This window comes from Equus quagga, chromosome 17, assembly GCF_021613505.1.
Source record: "Equus quagga isolate Etosha38 chromosome 17, UCLA_HA_Equagga_1.0, whole genome shotgun sequence".
NCBI lineage: Eukaryota > Metazoa > Chordata > Mammalia > Perissodactyla > Equidae > Equus > Equus quagga.
Genome location: NC_060283.1, coordinates 27,534,010 through 27,555,615, shown reverse-complemented (window position 1 = coordinate 27,555,615; position 21,606 = coordinate 27,534,010). Strand labels below are relative to the sequence as shown.

The window sequence follows — 21,606 nt, the reverse complement described above, 5'->3', positions numbered from 1 at the left end:
CCGCTTGGCAAGCCATGCTGTGGTAGGTGTCCCACATACAAAGTACAGGAAGATGGGCAGGGATGTTAGCTCAGGGCCAGTCTTCCTCAGCAAAAAGAGCAGGATTGGCAGCGGATGTTAGCTCAGGGCTAATCTTCCTCAAAAAAACAAAAACAAAAACCTTTATTGATAGCTTTTTCTGAGTACCTAACACCCCACCTAAAGGAAGATTTCCCTTAATCCAAATGAAAATTACTTCCTTCTAGCATAGACTCACCCTGTCTTGTTCTCACTAAAGAACAGCTGTTAAATAACTCAGGCCAGTGTTTCTTGGTCCTTTTTATTTTGATGTCCTTCTGTGCCCGTTTTTCCACAGCACAGTATGTGAGCCAGAGGAAGCTGGTCGGGGTGGGTGGTAGCTGGAGATTGGGATGCAACAAATATTTATGCCTGCTGCGGGGGTGGAGGGATGGGTAAGTATCTGAGATTTTCCTGTTTGTATAATGAACAAATGGAGGTCAATAGATAATGAGAAGGGGAGAGGGAAAAAAAATGAGTAAGGAAAGGTTTCAGAAATGACGTTTTTTTGGTGAGGAAGACTAGCCCTGAGCTAACATCTCTTGCCAATCTTCCTCGTTTTTTTTTTCCCTCCCGAAAGCCCCAGTACACAGTTGTATATCCTAGTTGCAGATCCTTCTAGTTCCTCCAAATGGGATGCCTCCACCGCATGGCTTGATGAGTGGTGCATAGGCCTGCGCCCAGAATCCTAACCGGCACACCCTGGGTCGCCAAAGCAGAGAGTGCAAGCTTGACTATTCAGCAATGGGGCTGGCCCCTGGAAATGATCTCTTTTTTTTGAGGAAGATTAGCCCTGACCTAACTGCTGCTGCCAATCCTCCTCTTCTTGCCGAGGAAGACTAGCCCTGAGCTAACATCTGTGCCCATCTTCCTCTGCTTTATATGTGGGACACCTACAACAGCATGGCTTGCCAAGCGGTGCCATGTCCGCACCTGGGATCCAAACCGGCAAACCCCGGGCCGCCGAAGCAGAACGTGCGCACTTCACCACTGCACCACTGGACTGGCCCTGGAAATGATCTTTAAACAGATGTGAAGGTAGTATTTGCCAGCCTGTTTGGCTGCAAGGAACAGATACCTGCTCAAGCTAACATATATGAAAGAGTTTTCCTGTAAGATCACATGCGGCCTGGACTGTCATGTAGTGAGGGACTCCAAGCTGGGAGAGCTGGAAAGTCCATCTCTCTGATGTAGGACACATGTTCTACTCGCCCTGCATGTGCTGCTGTCGCTTCTGCTCTTCATCTGCCTTACAACTTTGGTTGCAGCGTGGCTTTGCCTTGCCACTGCCCTTCCAGCCTGTCTTCTCACTCTTCTTTCTCCAATTGAACTGTAATTCACTTAACACAAAGTTTACCCTTTTAAAGTACATAATTCAGTGATTTTTACTATATCCACAAAGTTGTGCAACTATCAACACTGTCTAATTCCAGAATGTTTCATCACCCCAAAAAAAAACCCTGTACCCATTAGCAATCATTCCCTCCCCTCCCCCAATCCCTATTTCTAGGCAACCACTAAGCTACTTCCTGTCTCTACATATTTGCTTATTCCATACATTCATATAAATGGAATCACACAATATGTAGCCTTTTGTGATTGGCTCCTTTCACTTAGCATAATATTTTCAAGTTTCACCTATGTTGTAGCATGACTGCTGTTATCTCTTGCCACTGCCCTTTCATCTTGTCAGCTTATACTAACTCTACTTTCACCTTTCCACTTCTGACTTCACCCCTAACTGCCTGTTTCTGTTAAGTAGTTCCAGATTCTGTAGAGCAGTGCTATGCAACAGAACTTTCTGTGATGATAAAATATTCTACATCTCTTCTGTTGCATGCGGTAGCCACTAGTCACATATGGCTAGTACAACCGGAGAGCTCGATTTTTAAAATTAAATTTAAATAGCCACATATGGTTAGTGGCTATTGGTTTTGCTCAGTGCAGCTCTAGGGGAATTTGTTTGGCCAGGCCTGTTTTTCTGTTTTGAGCATAGGTCATGGTCTTAGGTTTCTAAGAGGTCAGCCAGTGGATCAGCTTGTAGGGTTAAGATCCACAGATCCACCCCCTGGTCTAGTCAGCTGGGCCTTGGGGATGGGAAAGAAGGGAGACAGAACATCTACTCTGTCTTTTCAGCTGGGCCTGGGGCTGTAAAGTTTTGAGGGAGAGAAAGCTAGGGGGAAGAGAAGAGAGGGTTTAAGACTTTTGAACAAATGTATGCTTTGAAAGTAAGCTCTTTGATTTCCTTCCCCGTCTCTCTTCCAAATCGGTTCTCTGTTTTGTTTTCTTTATGGTGCGTCCCATCGAGAATCAAGATAGACAAGGCAGCCTCTCATCTTGATTTTCCATAGTTTCTCATTCTTAATGATTTGCCAGTTGCTGCCAGAAGCAGAAATATAAAAAAGAGGTGGGTCGGTGCCATGCCTGTCTTCTAAAACACTTGGGGCCTTCTCATGTCCCTTCCCTCACCACTGTAGGCCCTGCTTTCCTCTCTCCATCCTACTCCCAGGTCAGTACTTCTGCAGAAGATGAGGATTTCCACAGACTTGCCTCTTAGGCTTGAGAGGGACAGGGTAACTTCTCTAGGGGACTGCTGACTTCCTTGGTTCTTGAGTGGATGTAATAAATATACATAACTCCTCTGTCATATCATTGACTCTGAGCAGCTCTCTGTCAATGGGAAGGTCAGGCACACATTTGAGAATGTATTTAGTGATCTTTACAGTAAATGCCATACTTGGATGATGTGGACTCCTTGCCATTTTACAGTGGGAGTCTTGTCCCCAGGTGATTTCTATGCAGTGGTTACTTGTAACTAATGACAGTATGCATACTGGAAGTATGTGTGGAAGGCTGAGGATGGAAGAGCATTGTTGCTCATCTCTTCAGACACAGTAACAGTTGATGAGAAAGTTTGTAATTGCATATTACGTATATGTGGGTGTATATATGATTGCTTCTCTCTTCTTTGTCTCTAGCTGATAGTGCCATTTTTATTTCTGTGTCTTCATGTGCTCCGAAGAAATACCCCATGTTTTCCTTCTTCACCGGTGTATACCACACCTGACACAGTACCTAGCCTGTATAAGTCAGTGCCCAATATTTATTGGAGGAAAGAATAAGTCAGTGCATAACTTCAATTGCATGATGTCCACAGCATCTTGAGCCTGGCCTGATAAGTTCTTATGCTCTGGAAGTGCTTCTCAAACTGGTGAAGGACCACGTCCCACCCCCCACCACCCAACTTGTAAAGTATGATAAAAACAATTTGGTAGAAAAAAAAATAATAAGATGTAAGCTTGCATTTTGTGTATATTTTTATTATTATTAGATTGAGCATATATAAAATTAGTCGGTCCAGTTGCTGTAAAAGTTCCTGAAGGGTTAAGTTTGAAGATTGCCCCTGGTCATTGGGCGCTTTGAATAGCACTGCTCTGGGTGATTCTTCTGGCTACTGAATTGGTATACACAGGGATAAAGGGTGGTTCATGAAGTAGGTGGACATGAAGAAATGGAGGGTTTGGAGAGTAAATAGAGGAAGGAAGGGCATTTGTCTGGAATGCTGAGTCTCCGCTGAACTTTTGGATAAACCATAATCCACGTATATTGACTGTGTTTATGGTTTTGCACTCAGCAGTGATGTAGAAAACTTAGAAACTGTACACAGATACAGAAGGAAGCGACAAATGGAGAATGGTTGCCTCTAGTGTAATACAAATCAATAAACCCCTGCCTCTTTTCAGAAGTAGCTGTCAGCTTCCTTATCATTAAAACATACTCTGAGCACCATTTGAGTTCTACGTTAACCCTCCTTAGAATAGAAATATGATTAAAGATTAACAACGTTTCAGTAAGATGATATTAAAACTAGTAGTTAAAGTTGTTGGGAGTGATACCCATTGTTTCACTAGTCACAGGGCTTTTTTTAATATCATGATAGCATGATTTCTGTTGGAACATTGGGATTAGGCTTCTAAAAGCAACTGCATTATATTTTTGCAACCATTTGTCACACATGGCTTTTCCTTTGTTGGTTGGTTTGTTTTTTTTTTTTTTTTTTTGGAAGATTAGCCCTGCCAGTCCTCCTCTTTTTTCTGAGGAAGACTGGCCCTGAGCTAACATCCATGCCCATCTTCCTCTGCTTTATATGTAGGACGCCTATCACAGCATGGCATGCCAAGCGGTGCCATGTCTGCACCCGGGATCCGAACCGGTGAACCTTGGGCTGCCGAAGCAGAACGTGTGCACTTAACCGCTGCGCTACCAGGCTGGCCCTGTCACACATGGTTTTAAATTACTAAAGGAAGACCAATAAAATAATGCATTCCAAAACACTTAAAAGGAAGAAAAAAAGGCAGGTTGATCCTGTGACAGTCATTCATTGGAGATAATAGCTGCTCTTTAATTTGTGAGCCCTCATTTATATATATATTTGGGGGGATGGGGAAGATTGGCCTTGAGCCAACATCTGTACCAGTCTTCCTCTTATTTTGTATGTGGGACGCCACCCATGGCATGGCTTGATGAGCATTGTGTAGGTCCGTGCCCAGGGTCCGGACCCATGAACCCCTGGCTGCTGAAACAGAGCACACCAGCTTAACCACTATGCCACCAAGCCGGCCCTGTGAGCCCTCTTTGTGCACAGCATTCGTTTGTTATCAGGGTTAGTTGCTTAAATAGGGGGAATTGCTGAGAATAAGAAATTCCTCCCATCCCACATCTGAGTACTTACTTTGAACCAGGCACTAAACCAGGTGTGGCTATAAGAATGAATAGGAAAGAAAACAGTTTCTGCCTTTAAAGAACTCTCAGTCTAGTCAAGAGGTAGATACAACCATATTGTGCTGAAAGGTGGTAAATACTATAATGAAGGGGGAAATTTAGCATAGAGTCCTGATGAAACTGACTAGTTAACCTGGAGGAGCGTGGAGAACCATCACAGACATAGCAACAAGAGTTGGTCTGTATGCCATTTTTTTATAGCTTTTGATATTTAGTTAGTGCTACATTCAGCAGAGGTGATGTGAGAATAGCCCCTGTGGGTGTTTCGTTGCAAGAGATTTAGGAATTAAAAAACAAAAGTTGAACTACTTTCATAGATTCAGCATTCTTAAAGATTTTCAAGTACTATTCAGAAGATAGAATGGTGGAAAACCTTGTTTTTCCTTTAAACAAAACTAGCATTCTATTTAGGATTGAATATTAGAACTTGGCAAATTTGAATATGATGATGTGATTTCTGGATTAAGCAAACGCTGAGTGAAAATAATCAGGCTAGCTATTTGGAATTTAAGTTGTTCCTGGTTTAGATAAATGCTAAGAGGAAGAACTTGGAACAGTGATAGAGACGAAGGACTTTGATTCATTCTGGGTAGAAGCATTTGTGCCTGTAGTGCAGGACTTCCCCTAGGTTCTTGGCAATGGCAGGGGTATGGAGGAAGGTGTTAAAGTAAGATGGTTACACGTTTGGTGTGATGGCATTGGAGGAATTCATGGGCGGTATGATTGCAGTTGGTAAGGGAATCAGCTGATAAGAGTCTTGGAGAAATAGCAGTAAACTGGATGACTTAGAACCAAAAACCCCTAGAATGATGGCATTATTCTCTACGTTTATATAACAGTCGTTTGTGGAAGTTTGAGAGACAAAGCTTTATTTTGGTCTGGGGACCTTACTCAAGAGCAACAGTATTACACATGAGAAAGCAACATTCAAAGGCCAACATTCTAGTGAGTTCTTAGCTTAGGCCTTGGAAATCAGGTGCTTCTGTTCTAACATCTGCTGAAAGAAAACTTTCCACTCATCATTCTGTACATTGAGAGTCCTGAATCTTAATCCGTAATCAGTAGTCCTTTGTGATTTTATGGACATTAAAACAGTGACTGTGCTTAAAAATTATTGAAACTTAACTTTAGGAACTTTACCTCTAAAGTTCTTCTGATGATTCTTGTACTAGACAAGGAATGAGTGACACTCTGTTCCTTAGTTAAAACCCAGGATATCCTGAATGGTGTTTTTAGTTTGGGATATAATGGGAGGGGTGGCTATGGTGAGCGAGGACCAGGCAACTCTGGTAAATTGAATGGAAGTAGTGAAAGGAAGTAGAATTTTTTTCTGACTTTTTCAGAAAGTAGTTGAGATCTTTAATGGAAAAAACTCACTCTGGAAAGCAATATGAATACATAATATAAGTTTTACTTTATTTTGTGTAGCTCAAAGAAAATGAACGGCACCCTGGACCACCCAGACCAACCAGATCTTGATGCTATCAAGATGTTTGTGGGCCAGGTTCCGAGGACCTGGTCTGAGAAGGACTTGAGGGAACTCTTTGAACAGTATGGTGCTGTCTATGAAATCAATGTCCTAAGGGATAGGAGCCAAAACCCTCCTCAGAGCAAAGGTAAGGGCTTTGAGTTTTATATGTAATTTCTGTCACGTGCATGCTGTCTGTCATTGCCAGAATTCTCCTATGGTCATACAGCGGGGGGAAAAAAATCTTTTCTTTTTCAGTAGCCGTGTCTTCCAGCCCAAACAGATTTAATGGCTTAAAAATAAAAAGTTAAGGTGACATCATGAGGATAATTTGTAAATTGGATCTTGGGCATTCCTTTATGAGAACTCTAAATTCAAGAGAGAGACTCACGTGAGTGTCTCATTTGATCTTTGTAATAGAATGACAAAAATAAAGTCGAAGTAAACCAACCACATAGGGTTTTCTTTAGTGTTTTGGCTAAGGTGAGCTGAAGGAGAACGACTGTCTGCGTACCCATGGATTTCTGTCAGCGTTACAGAGGCCTTGCAGGATGGCTTAGCAACAAGGGGGGACTTGTTTCTAGGTGACCTGTTTGTTGTATCTACAAAATGAATGGGAGCAGAAAGGCTGAGCTGCTTCCAGAAATACCCAGCAGAGTGCAAGTTTTATTGGACTGATGGTGGATAAGGCATTCACTTTGCCCCTACACACACAGACATAGACATACTCTTATTTTTCCAAATGCCGAATTTCAGAGTAATTTTCTGTGAAAGCTGTTCTACACTGCAAATGTGAGCAAGCCTTATGGTCATGTTTGAAACCACCTTAATCTAGAAGCAGAGGAATTATTTTTCTCTTTGTGGCATAGTTAGCCAAAAATATGAAGTATTGTAGTTTCTGAAGATGACTGGCGATGTAACATGCAGTAATTTAAGATCTTAATTGCAGAGTGATTTTGAAAGAGATCTGTATTGCATCTCCCGGGACTATGGGCGCAAGATTTACAAGACTCACGTCCCACCTCCTGTGCCCAGTAAAGATACAAGCACAGAATCTGCAGATCTCCTCAGTCACTGTCGTGGGCTGTTAGAAGCTTAATTAGGGGGCTGGCGCCATGGCCGAGTGGTTAAGTTCTCGTGCTCTGCTTCGGCGGCCCAGGCTTTCACCGGTTCGGATCCTGGGCGTGGATATGGCGCCACTGATCAGTCCATGCTGAGGCGGCATCCCACATGCCACAACTAGAAGGACCCACCACTAAAAATACACAGCTATGTACTGGGGGGATTTGGGAGAAAAAGGAAAAAATCTTTTTTGTTTTTTTTTAAGATTTTATCTTTTTTTTCTCCCCAAAGCCCCCTAGTACATAGTTGTATATTCTTCGTTGTGGGTCCTCCTAGTTGTGGCATGTGAGACACTGCCTCAGCGTGGCTAGATGAGCAGTGCCATGTCTGCGCCCAGGATTCGAACCAACGAAACACTGGGCCGCCTGTAGCTGAGCGCATGAACTTAACCACTCGGCCACAGGGCCAGCCCTGGAAAAGGAAAAAATCTTTAAAAAAAAAAAGAAGCAGCAGCAGCTTAATTATATTTGATGAGAACCTGGAGTCCAAAAAAAGATATTAAGAGGTTTTGCTTGTAAGTCATTCTGTAATTTAATAAATGATAATTATGTTTGAGGCATATGGCATAAATTGGCTACAGTGTAAGGTGTGGTTTATCCTGAGGAAGAAAGTTCTGGTAGACTGGAAGCTGCAAGAGTGCAAGCCCCTGTCTGTCTTGTCTGTAGCTGAGACTTCTTCCCCAGCACGCTACCTGGTGCTCCAAGTAGGGTGGGTTGAGTGGCATGGTACTGTGACCTTTGCAAGGGAAATCATCTTTCCCAGAGAAGTTATAGGACCAGCTACGAAAAGAATTTTAATAGAACTGGGAGACTATAACAAAGAAAATGCATAGAAAATAATGTGGGATTTTCTGCTAGATTCTCTCTCTCTTTTTTTGGGGGGGTGGGACTAACTTTAATAAGCCCAGCCCTCTCTTTTAAGTATATATGTGGAGGAGGGAGTGCACCGTAGGAATTATCTGCTTTCAAAAGACTGGTTTGATGTCATGAAATCTTGTTTATTGCAGGGTGCTGTTTTGTTACATTTTACACCCGCAAAGCTGCATTAGAAGCCCAGAATGCTCTTCACAACATGAAGGTCCTCCCAGGGGTAAGAAAGCTCCTACTAGTAAGTGGAACTGTGGTGGTTTTGACACCTGGGACATACTTAGGCATTTCAGGCACACACTGAAAACCATTTTGGGGACAGATGACTGCCACGGGAATTGACGTAAAGGAAGACGTAAAGGAAACATTTCAAAGAAGATAGGCTGAAAATAGCTGTCTCTCAGCCAAGAGGATTTTGCCTTCTTGACTCACATTCTGTCTATTTTGACATTTTGGCGGGGAAGGATGATGAGGCAGACGCGAATTCAGAGAGAGCTCTTGAGGCGCTAGTTTTGGTATTTCCTTTATAGCCCTCATTTATATTTCTGAATGCTTTCAATGTGTATGATGATAATATTCGTGTGTTTTCCTTTTTAGATGCATCATCCTATACAAATGAAACCTGCTGACAGTGAGAAGAACAATGGTAAGCAAGCATGTGAAACTCTCCCCTCATAAAGTTTCTTTCTAGTTTGCTGTTCTCGTGGCATCTGGATTGTGTTGTGCTCTAAGTAATCTTTTTTCTTTTATTAAGATGTAATTGACATATTAGTTCCAGATGTACAACATAATGATTCAGTGTTTATATATATTGCAAAATGCTCACCACGGTAAGTCTAAACACCCATCACCATACGTAGTTAAAAAGAATTTTTTTTTCTTGAGATGAGAACTTTTAAGATCTACTTTCTTAGCCACTTTCAAAGATGCAAAACAGTGTTCTTAACTGTAGTTAATAACACCACGCTGTACCTTAAATTCCCGTGACTTATTTATTTTGTAACTGGACGTTTGTACCTTTTGACCCCCTTCACCTGTTTTGCCTACTCCCTACTCCTGCCTCTGGCTACCACCAGTCTGTTTTCTTTATGGATGAGCTCGTATTTTTTTTTTTTTTTAAGATTCTACATATAGGTGAGATCATATAGTATTTGTCTTTCTCTGGCTGACTTATTTCACTTAGCATAATGCCCTCAAGGTCCATCCATGTTGTCACAGCTGGCAAGATTTCATTCTTTTTATGGCTGAATAATATACTCTATTTTATGTAAACCACATTTTTTCTTTTTTTTTTTTTTTTTTAAGATTTTATATTTTTCCTTTTTGTCCCCAAAGTCCCCCAGTACACAGTTGTATATTTTTAGTTGTAGGTCCTTCTGGTTGTGGCATGTGGGATGCCACCTCAGCATGGCCTGATGAGCGGTGCTATGTCCGTGCCCAGGATCCAAACCCATGAAACCCTGGGCCGCCGAAGTGGAGCGCGCAAACTTAACTGCTCGGCCACGGGGTTAACCCCCAAATCACATTTTCTGTATCCATTCACCCATCAGTGGACACTTAGGTTGTTTCTGTGTCTTGGCTGTTGTAAATAGTGCTGCAGTGAACATAGGGGTACATATATCTTTTCAAGTTAGTGTTTTCATCTTCTTCAGATAGATACCCAGGAGTGGAATTGCTAGATCATACGGTAGTTCAGTTTTTAATTTTTTGAAGACAGTGGCTGCATCATATATTTCCACCAGCAGTACACAAGGGTTCTTCCTTCTCCTCATCCTCACCAACATATGTTATTTCTTGTCTTTTTGGTAATAGCCATGCTAACAGGTGTGAGGTGATAGCTTACTGTGGTTTTGATTTGCATTTCCCTGATGATTGGTGATGTTGAGCATCTTTTCATGTACCTGTTGCCCATCTGTATGTGTTCTTTGGAAAAGTGTCTATTCAGATCCCTCTGCCCATTTTTTTTTTTATTAAGATTATGATAGATTACAGCCTTGTGAGATTTCAGTTGTACATTATTGTTAGTCTTGTTGTGGGTACACCACTTCCCCCTTTGTGCCCTCCCCCCACCCCCCCTTTTCCCTGGTAACCACCGATCAGTTCTCCTTGTCTGTATGTTATCTTCCACCTATGAATGGAGTCATATAGAGTTCATCTTTCTCTGTCTGGCTCATTTAGCTTAACCTAATACCCTCGAGGTCCATCCATGTTGCTGCGAATGGACCAATTTTGTCCTTTTTTATGCCTGAGTAGTATTCCATTGTGTATGTATACCATATCTTCTTTATCCAGTTATCAGTTTCTGGGCATGTAGGTTGGTTCCACGTCTTGGCTATTGTAAATAATGCTGCGATGAACATAGTCTCTGCCCATTTTTTAATCGAATTGCTTTTTTTTCCTATTGAGTTGTATGAGTTCTTTATATATTTTGGATATTAACTCCTTATCAAGTATATGATTTACACATATTTTCTTCCATTCAGTAAGTTGCCTTCTCATGTTGTTGGTGGTTTTCTTTGCTGTGCAGAAGCTTTTTAGTTGGATGTAGTCCCACTTGTTTATTTTTGCTTTTGTTGCCTTTGCTTTCAGTGTCAAATCCAAAAAAATGATTGCCAAGACCCACAACAAGGAGCTTACTGCCTATGTTTTCTTCTAGTTTTATGGTTTCAGGTTTTACGTTCAAATCTTTAATCCATTTTGAGTTAATTTTTGTGTATTGTATAAGATAGTGGTCCAGTGCTCTAAGTAATCTGTCATCTAAATTGTTTGTTTTTTTCTTTAAGATAAGTATGGTAAATGAGTTAAATAGAGTTTCTAGGGAAACATTATAAGGACATTTTAGAGTGAACTGAAATGTCTTTTATCAGTATAATTTCTTTCTTTCTTTCTTCTTTGTTTTTTGTTTTTTGTTTTTTGTTTTTTTTGCCGAGGAAGATTTACCCCGAGCTAACATCTGTTACCAGTCTTCCTCTGTTTTGTATGTGAGCCAGCATCACAGCATGGCCACTGATAGACAAGTGGTGTAGGTCTGCCCCCAGGATCCAAACCCAGGCCGCTGAAGCAGAGTACACTGAACTTAACCACCAGGCCACCGGGGCTGGCTCTATCAGTATATATTTCTTAGGGACAGGAGTAAGGGGAGAAAATGAACAAATTAGAAAGGTGAACTTAGTCCTAAGAGAATAATCAGAAAAGGAAAGTGAACAGTTATGCTCACTGAAAGGTGTCTTCTGTTTGTCTTGTCATATTGAGTGTGAAAACTCGTTCTCCTTAGTATTGGTAGTGAAAACACACATTACTGAGTGCTAGGCAAGTTGCTCAGTACTTTGCATTTAATACCTACAGCTGCCTTTGAGATAAACCTGATTATCCCTATTAATCAGATGAGTAGATAGGCATAGAATGGTTAAGTAACTTTCACAAGATCACAAAGCCACTATATTTCATCTAAATACTTCCAATTATAATTTTAAGATACCACTGATTATGAGGAGGTGGTGAATTATGAAAAAAATGAATATCTTAGAATCCCTGAAATATGATATAAAGGCATAGAGCCAGTATTCAAACCCAGAGTCTGTGCTACACTACCTCTCATAGTAATCATGTTCAAACCTTCTGTGTTTTACTCTCTTAGCAGTGGAAGACAGGAAGCTGTTTATTGGTATGATTTCCAAGAAGTGCACTGAAAATGACATCCGAGTCATGTTCTCTTCATTTGGACAGATTGAAGAATGCCGGATATTACGGGGACCTGATGGCCTGAGCCGAGGTGGGTACATCTTTAGCCTTTAAAGATACTTGTCTTAATTTGGGAGACTCTTTTAATTGGACCAGTGGAAACCAGTGATCCCTACCCTAACGTGGTCCTGTCATGATGGAGAGGGTGGCCTTGGTGTTGTATATCTAGGTCCCGTTTCAGTTCTTACCAGTTGATCCCTTTAATATTCTCCCAACCCCCCAAGGGGTCTACATTCTACACTTCTGTGTCATGTATTAAAATTCTCTCCTTTTGTGCTTGGAGAGGTTCTTGCTACCAAAATGGAAACACTTCCTTCTCAAGAGGAACTAGAGATATGATTCCCCTTTCTCCCTCAAGCACCTTCTTTCCTGTCGGTGCTTCCCTGGTTTTCCATTAATGCCCGGATCACCCTGTTGTAACATACCTGTCTCCTCTACTAGATCGTGAACCCCTAAAGCAGGAAGAATGTCTCTATCACTAGCATGGTCTTTGGCACATAGTGGGTGCTCAGCAAATGTCTGTCAGATAAATAAGTAAGCAAATGAGTGAATGAGTTATTGGCCCTTCTCCCACCAGGTTGTGCATTTGTGACTTTTACTACAAGAGCCATGGCACAGACAGCTATCAAGGCAATGCACCAAGCACAGACCATGGAGGTATGGAGCAGATGAGTGAGAAGGGGACTTCCTTAACCTCAGAGGGCAAAGACAGTTGGCCATCAAAAGCCAACAACATATACAGCATCTGATTGCCCTGAAAGTTAAGCAGGCCCAAGATCTTAAAGTTGAAAATGGATGCTTTCTTTAAAATTAACATATTGGGAAGTAGTTACCCTTTTTTTTTTTTTTTTTTTTTTTGAGGAAGATTAGCCCTGAGCTAACTGCTGCCAATCCTCCTCTTTTTATTGAGGAAGACTGGCCCTGAGCTAATATCCGTGCCCATCTTCCTCTACTTTATATGTGGGATGCCTACCACAGCATGGCTTTTTGCCAATTGGTGCCATGTCTGCACCTGGGATCCGGACTGGCGAACCCCGGGCCACCGAAGCGGAACATGCCCACTTAACCGCTGCGCCACCAGGCTGGCCCCAGTAGTTACCCTTTTAAATTGTCTTTTGCCGCTTGTCTGTCAGGAAGAGAATCATTTGGCAGTGAATGAAGTTAGAATGAGTTCTGCCTGTTAACTCTGAAGGATTTTTCCTTCACCCAAAAGGAGGAATTTGATCCTTTGGTTTTGGTGTTTTCCTAGGGTTGCTCATCCCCTATGGTGGTGAAATTTGCTGATACACAGAAGGACAAAGAACAGAAGAGAATGGCCCAGCAGCTCCAGCAGCAGATGCAGCAAATCAGCGCAGCATCTGTGTGGGGAAACCTTGCTGGTCTAAATACTCTTGGACCCCAGTATTTAGCAGTGAGTCTTTGTGGTTGGCTTTCTGCAGACTGTGCAAGCTCCCAGCTGTTTCTTCTTCGCTGTCCCTAGCTAGCAGACACAATGACATTTACATTTTAGCATATCAAAATTTTACATAAAAATTCAAGCAATGCGATATTCTTCAAATCATGTTAGTCTCTCTCTGTCTCTTTCTCTGTTTCCCTGGTCACACATCTTTGGTTATATCTTGAGGTTTCTGCTACAATTAAAGTGAAATCCTGATTTAGAAATTTAGAAACATCTCACGTGTCCCTGACTCCAAGAATATTCTTGAGGGAATCTGAACTACCAAATATCTTTCTCTATATCTTTCTAATAGATGTAGAGGGTATCGTTAAAATCCTCATTGAGTCTTCCCCGAAGAGTACAATAAACATTTCTTGTCACTGACTGAGAGATCAAGAGATTAACATGGACATTATTAAATGAGTATTACAGGTGTCTATTTGAGCTCACATCGTGAATAGATTTCCTTTAATTTGATCTCTCTTGTGGAGTTTAAGTCATATAGTCCAAAAGAGGGGCAGGTTCCAGTTTGTTATTTAGATTTACTAGGTCTGTAATATATGTTACAGGGGATTATCACTGCTTTACCCCTTAAAAGAATTGCAGACAGCACACGACACTTCGAACTGACTCATCTGTGAATCGGAAGGAACAGGTCATCTTTGAAGCTACCAGTGAAGGAAAAGAAATGGTGAAACCACTAGATTTGAATGGATAGTCCAAAATTATACACATAGGAATAATTATAATCTTTCACTCGTCATCCTTTAAAATGTTACTCCATATAGAAACAGAAGAAAGGCAATGATTTCTGTCCCTCAGTACTGAGGTTTGGCTACTTTGATGCCTGCTGGTATCCATATTTCTAAAATCTTAGAAAAATCCCAGTTTCCTAGCAAGTATTTCTCTAAAGTCAGAAAATCTAGGTGGTTGGTGTATTTCAACAGATTAAATTGTTTCTTAGTGCTAGAACATTGCTTATAAGTACAGAAAATTCAGAACGATTTTAGTCTGCTACCAAAATGATAATACTTTGAAAATAATCTCCATGATATTCATTTGCCTCTCTTAGAGGGTTTTGAAGCCCTTTGTAGAGAAGGCTCCCCGTTTTGTTGTCACTGTCACATCCAGCAAGCACATGATGGTGTATGTGGGGAGTTAGGGTCTCTCTGTTTCAGTTAGACGTCATTCCCGCCCTAAGAGCTGTTCTCATTTAGGGAGGAAATGAAAGTGCCAGGTACAGTGTGCACAGCCTACCAGTTGGGACTGAACACATTGCCCAGAGATTTAAGAGGACAAAAATGAAGACATGTGGGTGCTAATGGCCTGTGTAAGTGATAGTATATCATCGTTAATTATGAAGTTCTTTCTGAAATGTGTGGACTTGAACCTGATCTCTTGTGCTAGAGTAGTGGTTCTTAATCTTTGTGGGGTTGTGGACCCCTTTGAGAAGCTGGTAAAAATTGTGGGTATGTGCGTTTTTCATTCTACTTCTGGAGGTTTGCGGACCTCCTGAAATCCATATGGACTAAAGGGATTCATCAGGACAGAGGAACCAGGCCGGATGTTTATGGGAATGGGCAGCAGGCTGAATAGAGGATCCAGAAACAAGAAAACTACTTAGCCCTAAAGAACAGTGCTTGGGTTTGAATGGAGCAAGGGTTTTCAGCAGGTTGGTTTAGATGAAGGCTGCGGTTTGCTAAGATACAGAGTAAGGTCATGGAGATCCATAAGCTTGTGGACAGGTCGTCTTGTTTTATTCTGTGGGACAGCTGTTGAAGAAGAATGTACACTAAACTGATATGGACTGATCCATCAATCATTTGGTCATCTGCTACAGTGAAGACCACTGTGGAGGGGATGAGATAAATGGGGCTGGCTGGATGTGTAGCATCAGACACTGATCTAGTCATCGGTCCGTTGTGGCCAATAAAGGATGACTCCAAGAAATACCCTGAAATGGTCAGATTTGATAGTTAAAATAGTTGTGTGGAGTAGAAATTGGGTATCCAGGTGGAAACAATCTGCAGAATAAGATGTGTGGACCTGCCTAAGGAGAACTTGAGAGAGAGGAACCAGAAAGGCAGTCATGCACATGCAGACACTCATCACAGTGGCCTGCATAGCTGCTTGGGTTGAGCTTAGTTCCCTGCTCTCCTTTTGTCTTGTGCTGTGCTGTATTCTGTTGCCCAGACTTGAGCTTGGCTCAGTACTGAACAAACATAGCTGTCTTCTGGGCTAGGGCCTTAGCTGTGTTGTATTGTCCTGTGCTGTCATAAGCTTCCTGTTTCTCTTGTGTTGGCTTGGGTTCTTGTCTTCAACTTTCTTCTCTCTGGGGGCCTCTGCACTCTCGCTTTGCTGTGCTGTAGAGTTATCCCAGATGCAGAACCAGCCCTCACTCTCACTCTTGTTCTGTTTTTTGGTGTAATGTCTAGCTTTATTTGCAGCTCCTTCAGCAGACTGCCTCCTCTGGGAACCTCAACACCCTGAGCAGCCTCCACCCAATGGGAGGTAAGTGTCTCACTGCTGCGGAGGAGCAGCAGCAACTGAGCCAACAGACCCAGCTGATAACAGGCTGAGAGTTTTGCACCATTTGTGCAGAAAAAATTTTTTTTCCATTCATTACATAAGCGTGACATAAGGTGAACATCCCAGGCTCAACTGCCTTGCCTCTAGAAAGTAGCCCTATTAGTTGTTGATGCCAGATTGCTCTGGGGTTGTCTGCTGCTTCCCACCCCTGTGTGTCTCTGTTGAGGAAGAGGATGGAAAAGAGCTTTTAGCATCTGCGGACTTTCTTAGGCCATTTTGATAAGGAGACAATTGCATGAACTCTTTACTTCCACAATAAGGTGACTTTTCCAGTGACTCTGTGAAGAAAATCCTAAGATGGCTTCTGTGCAAATGACTTACCCTGAAGCCACTAGAACCCAGGCAGTTAGTTTACCTCTGTCTATTATATGTGTTATTTCTTGGGTGAATTACCTTTTATTATTGTTAATATACCTGGGAAACTTAATTGACAGATACCTGAGATTATAACAAAATGGGGCTCCGCAGGCAAACGTGAAGCAGTGACCATGAGAAAAGTTATGAGGTAGGGAGGTGGGCACTCGCAGGGCTGTCTGCCCCTGCCCTTCCGCAGCGCAGTGAGGCTAGGCAAGTGCATTTGAGAGACGGGTAGTCATAGGGGAACTACGTTTTGCTGTTTGAAAACGTTTGATAGTGGTTCCATTTGTCCCAGGGACTTAGAGTTTGCTATGGTTTTGGAAAGTTGCTAGATTGTTTGTCTGTCTGTGTTGTAGTTTTTTATTCTCGTTAACACCCCCCCCCCCCCCCCCCCCCCCCAGTCTGCCTTTCCATCATCTGGTGAATGGTTTGCAACACGTCAGTGCTGTCTAAATTTCTTGCTCTCCTTTTAGCTGTGTTGCCTAGGTTCTGTTCTGCTTAGAAGTCTTTTCCTGTTTTTTCTCTTGTGATGATTATTTGCTTGCTATTCGAGTGGTGGTTTTTTCTTTATTCTTTCTTGTATTGCTGTTCTCACGTGTGTTCTCCCCTGTTGTTCCTCCCTTGGCCTTCTGGACCTCTGCTACATTTTCTTCTTGTTCATGTCATTGCAAGGAGAAAATCCCCTGGAAAGTATGAGTGGGGGCTTGGTTGCAGTCCCCATTCTGTGCCACAGGTTTTGGCCTTGTCATTCTTTTGGACACCTGGCCCCATGGTAGACCACAGACCTACCCCTTTTTCCTCGTTTCCTAATTGCCCATCCCTTTATTAATGCTCACTTGGGGTGGCGTGCTGTTGGATTAGATATCTCTTCTCTGAGGAAGTGGTATCAAGTTTCTTGATGAGCTGAGTGATATCTGAATCTCTTTGGAGCCCTGTAGTGATACTTGTAAGGCTTATCTAGAACAGTTCCTCTTTAGTACCTGCCTTCTGCCGTGTGTGCTGTCATTGCTGGAGTGGATTGCTGGAGGCACCCTTATCTCCTGGCTGATCTCTCGCTTTGGATGTTACAGGGTTAAATGCAATGCAGTTACAGAATTTGGCTGCACTAGCTGCTGCAGCTAGCGCAGCTCAGAACACACCAAGTGGTACCAATGCTCTCACTACATCCAGCAGTCCCCTCAGCGTACTCACCAGTTCAGGTAAGCCTGTAACAGGGCCACTGTGCCCTTGTGCCTTGGTCAGAATCCCAAGAGAGGGGTATGTCATTCTGGAGAGTAGTTAACATCTATTTCCAAAGGGATCAGATTATGAACAATACCTCTTCAAATGCCATCTTCTGATTTAAGAGAAATCTCATAGTTTTTAGTTTGTTGCAACCATCATTTGACTCCATGTCCTGGAGGGACAGTTATCAGAATCACTAACTGAAAATCTTTACAAGGAGAGTACTTGAGTAGTGTCACTCTTGTGCTTTGGTTCCTGTTGACGTGAGAAGGCAAGTGTTGGCTTGAGTTTAACTCGTGGATTTCTGATAGCAGGGTCCTCACCAAGCTCCAGCAGCAGCAGCTCTGTGAACCCCATCGCCTCTCTTGGAGCCCTGCAGACATTAGCTGGAGCAACAGCAGGTCTCAATGTCAGCTCTTTGGCAGGTGAGGGGCAGCCCTGGATGTCATCAGCCCATTCTTTGTGCAGGAAGCACATTTTAAGCAACCCTGGTAGGGGCACTGTTAGAGTGATTGGGGTAGCCCAGTGAAGTGAGAAATAACCGTGGGATTTTGAGTCAGACCTGAGTTAAATGCCACCTCTGCCCATTAACTAGCTGTAACTTTGACCCACCTTTCTAAGGTCATTTCCTCATCTGTGAAGTGGGAATAGAGTACTTTGAGGGTTCTTAAGGAGTTACATGAGAACATAGGTAAAGTGCTGAGCACCTTGCTTAGTACAGTATAAAAAGTTAGCTGCTATTTTGATGATAGAATTTACCCACGTCTTGTCATAGACCACGTGCACCTCTTTTAGTCCCCAATCCCAGGACTCTTCTTTTACCACATTCTAGCTTTGTGTGAGAAAGTGGCAGAAAAGCCAAAGAGGAAATGAGGCAAGCCATGTGTAAGTGGTATCAGTGCTTGCGCAAGTTGGAAGAAGGTGATGGGGAGAGCCACACCTGGGGGTGGCGGTTTTTTAATGTTCCTGTTAGCAGCAAGGCCTGGTGATTTTCCTGGGCTCAGGGAGAAGCTGAGAGGGAGATGAAAGGGAGAACTTCGGAGTTTGTCTTTGGAATCGATTGACTCTTTCCAATCTGTTAATCCTGCTCTTTGCCCCAACCAAGGGATGGCTGCTTTAAATGGTGGCCTGGGCAGCAGTGGCCTTTCCAACGGCACTGGGAGCACCATGGAGGCCCTCACGCAGGCCTACTCTGGGATCCAGCAATATGCTGCGGCGGCACTCCCCACTCTGTACAACCAGAATCTGTTGACACAGCAGAGTATTGGTGCTGCTGGAAGCCAGAAGGAAGGTGAGTGCAAAGGGAGAGCGGAGTGAGGATGGGGTGCTACTCTCTTTGCCCCATAGCTGAAAGGCAGGGCAAGGGCCAGGAGAACCATTTAGGTGGGTCAGACCAACACTTTTCTTTGGCGCTGTCAAGGGTAGACTGAGAAACCCTGTAAAGTGATCTGCTTTTGCCATGTTTTCTGGATGTGGCCCCGATCAGAACCTCTGTACACCCTCCTGGGATGGGGCTGCAGTTTTTAGACGAAGCACACTGACCTTATTGTGTCTGACACCATTTGGCCTCTGCTTTTGTGAGGCGGTCTTCTCCATGGGTTATGCATCTGTCAGAGGATATCTTCCGTCTCGGTGTCCCTTTTAGCCACATCATGTGGCATTTTTCTCACTTTCCGATCTGCTTTTCCTAATCAAGGACAAACTGAAGGCTGATGGGATAGAAAGAGTTATGGCCCCTGGGTTGATGGAGTGGGAAGTATGTGCTTTGACATAAATGGTATTCAATTCAGGAGAGGCTTTCTGGGCAGAAGGAGGCCTGAAGGTGGTTTGTACGAATAGAAAGTCCGGCTGACACCTCTGTGCTCATGTTTGACTGGGTTTTTGTAACCAGGAGCTGGCAAGCTTTAAGCACTAGTGTAGGGAAGAGATGAATGTCTCCTCTTGCCGTGGCAGCAAGGAGTCCCCCCGTCTGTTGCATCCTCACCTGGTCTGAATCAGACGCTTATGTCCCCCAGGATGTAGTAGTGGGGGAACTGATGGAACTATGGAGACAGACAAGAAACCAGTCAAAGCATGAGGTGTTCTAAATAATGCTCTGAAGAATGATCCCAGAAAGAGGGACAGGGAATGCCAGAGGGACAGCGTTTTATATGGAATGGTCAGAGAAGGTCTAAGTTGACGTTTCAGCAGAGACCTGAAGGAAGTAAGGAAGCAATCCATGCATTTATCTAGAGGAAGAAGAGTAATGGGGCAGAGGACCAGCAAGTGCAAAGACCCTGAGGCAGCAGTGTTCTGTAAGGTGTTTGACAACAGCAGGGAGGCCAGGGTGGCTGGAGAATGGCTAGACTGCAATTGTAATAAAACTATTCTTTGGTTAGAAAATTGAGTGTAAGTGGTTGGAAGAGGAAAGCATGTTCCTTTTTTGAGCTCAGTGTTAATCGTAAGCACACTTTTTAATATAATTTCTTTTTACTGAGGCACAGTTTACATATGGTGAAATTCACCCTTTTGGAATATAGCTCTTCGAGCTTTGGTGAACATGTACAGTCATGTAACCACCGTCAGAGATGTGGAGCATTTCCATCACTTTCAGAAATTCCCTCATGTCCCTTTCTAGTCATTCCCTGCCCCCACTTCCTGCCTCTGGCAACTGCCAATCTCTTTGCTGTCCCTATAGTTTTCCAGGCACAATTTTCATTTTATTTTACTTTTTTTCTGAGGAAGGTTCGCCCTGAACTAACATCCACTGCCAGTCTTCCTGTTTTTTATGTGAGCTGCCGCCACAGCGTAGCCACTGAGAGACGGGTGATATAGGTCTGTGCCTGGGAACTGAAGCTGGGCTGCCAAAGTGGAGCACGTGAACTTCCCACAGTGCCACCAGGCCAGCCCCCAGGTCTTCCCCAGAATTTATTGTCCCATCACACCCTTCTCCCACAAGGTCAAATTCTAACATCCCTCCGTGAGATGGAGCGTGGCTAAATAGGAGGGAAGGAATCTCTTTCAGTGATTGCCCTTCACATCCCTGCTTTATATTTGTGTTTGGCGAATCTCTTTGTTGGGATGCTGACAGTTTTAACACAGGTGGAAATGAGAGACCATTGGTGGGGTGGGGCGTGGGGCAGGTTAGTGTGCTTGACACTGATACTATTTCAATCGATGGATATTTTGAAGGTCCAGAGGGAGCCAACCTGTTCATCTACCACCTGCCCCAGGAGTTTGGAGATCAGGACCTGCTGCAGATGTTTATGCCCTTTGGGAATGTCGTGTCTGCCAAGGTTTTTATAGACAAGCAGACAAACCTGAGCAAGTGTTTTGGTATGTTGGCTTCTCTTCTGGTGTCGGGGATTGAAGTATTTTTACCACTAAGAAAGGAGGAGAAGGGGCCGATAGAAAGAACTGTGTTTGAGTTTGGGTAATTTTTTAAGTCAGCCTTGGGCAGATTACGTGACCTCTTCGGGAGCCTCAGCGTTTTCATTTCTGTGGTAGGAATGACAATGTCTACCCACGGTGTCGTTCCAGAGGTAAAAATAACGTATGGAAAATGGCTTGGCCAGAAAACTTTAAAGTACCATGCAGATGTCAAGTGATACTGTTAGGAACTTAATTTATTTCATGTGATAGAATTTCCAGAATTCTTGTCCTGCTGAGAAAAACTGGGATTTGAGGCTAAGCCCATAAGGTAGCTCTTGCATAAGGAGGACTGAGAATCTCTTTGCCTTGTTACGTGGCTCACCTAGGTGTCTGCTTGGACACACAGGTTTTGTAAGTTACGACAATCCTGTTTCGGCTCAAGCTGCCATCCAGTCCATGAACGGCTTTCAGATTGGCATGAAGCGGCTTAAAGTGCAGCTCAAACGTTCGAAGAATGACAGCAAGCCCTACTGAGCGTGCTCCCCTCTGAGACTGGAGTGAGAGGGTCTTCTGGTAAGTGAGGGAGGAGCACCCTTAATGTTTCGAAGCCC

The 21,606-nt window shown here is 43.2% G+C and overlaps 1 protein-coding gene across 16 annotated transcripts in view; it reads left to right on the top strand.

Annotated features, from left to right (window-relative positions):
* CELF1 (CUGBP Elav-like family member 1) overlaps nt 1–21,606 on the top strand; it is a 67,666-nt gene that overhangs the window by 39,830 nt on the left and 6,230 nt on the right. For 8 of the 16 annotated variants that reach the window (XM_046642906.1, XM_046642903.1, XM_046642904.1 and 5 more), the window contains 12 exons: nt 6,268–6,455; nt 8,436–8,518; nt 8,893–8,941; nt 11,933–12,067; nt 12,614–12,693; nt 13,286–13,447; nt 15,910–15,985; nt 17,491–17,619; nt 17,956–18,069; nt 18,750–18,935; nt 20,816–20,959; nt 21,402–21,568. In XM_046642906.1, coding sequence (XP_046498862.1) covers nt 6,268–6,455; nt 8,436–8,518; nt 8,893–8,941; nt 11,933–12,067; nt 12,614–12,693; nt 13,286–13,447; nt 15,910–15,985; nt 17,491–17,619; nt 17,956–18,069; nt 18,750–18,935; nt 20,816–20,959; nt 21,402–21,529 — 1,474 coding nt within the window. In that variant the 3' untranslated portion in view covers nt 21,530–21,568. Of the gene's footprint in view, nt 1–1,074; nt 1,096–6,267; nt 6,456–8,435; nt 8,519–8,892; nt 8,942–11,932; nt 12,068–12,613; nt 12,694–13,285; nt 13,448–15,909; nt 15,986–17,490; nt 17,620–17,955; nt 18,070–18,749; nt 18,936–20,815; nt 20,960–21,401; nt 21,569–21,606 lie in introns of those variants that run through there. The other 8 variants (XM_046642905.1, XM_046642902.1, XM_046642900.1 and 5 more) reach the window with 8 other exon arrangements.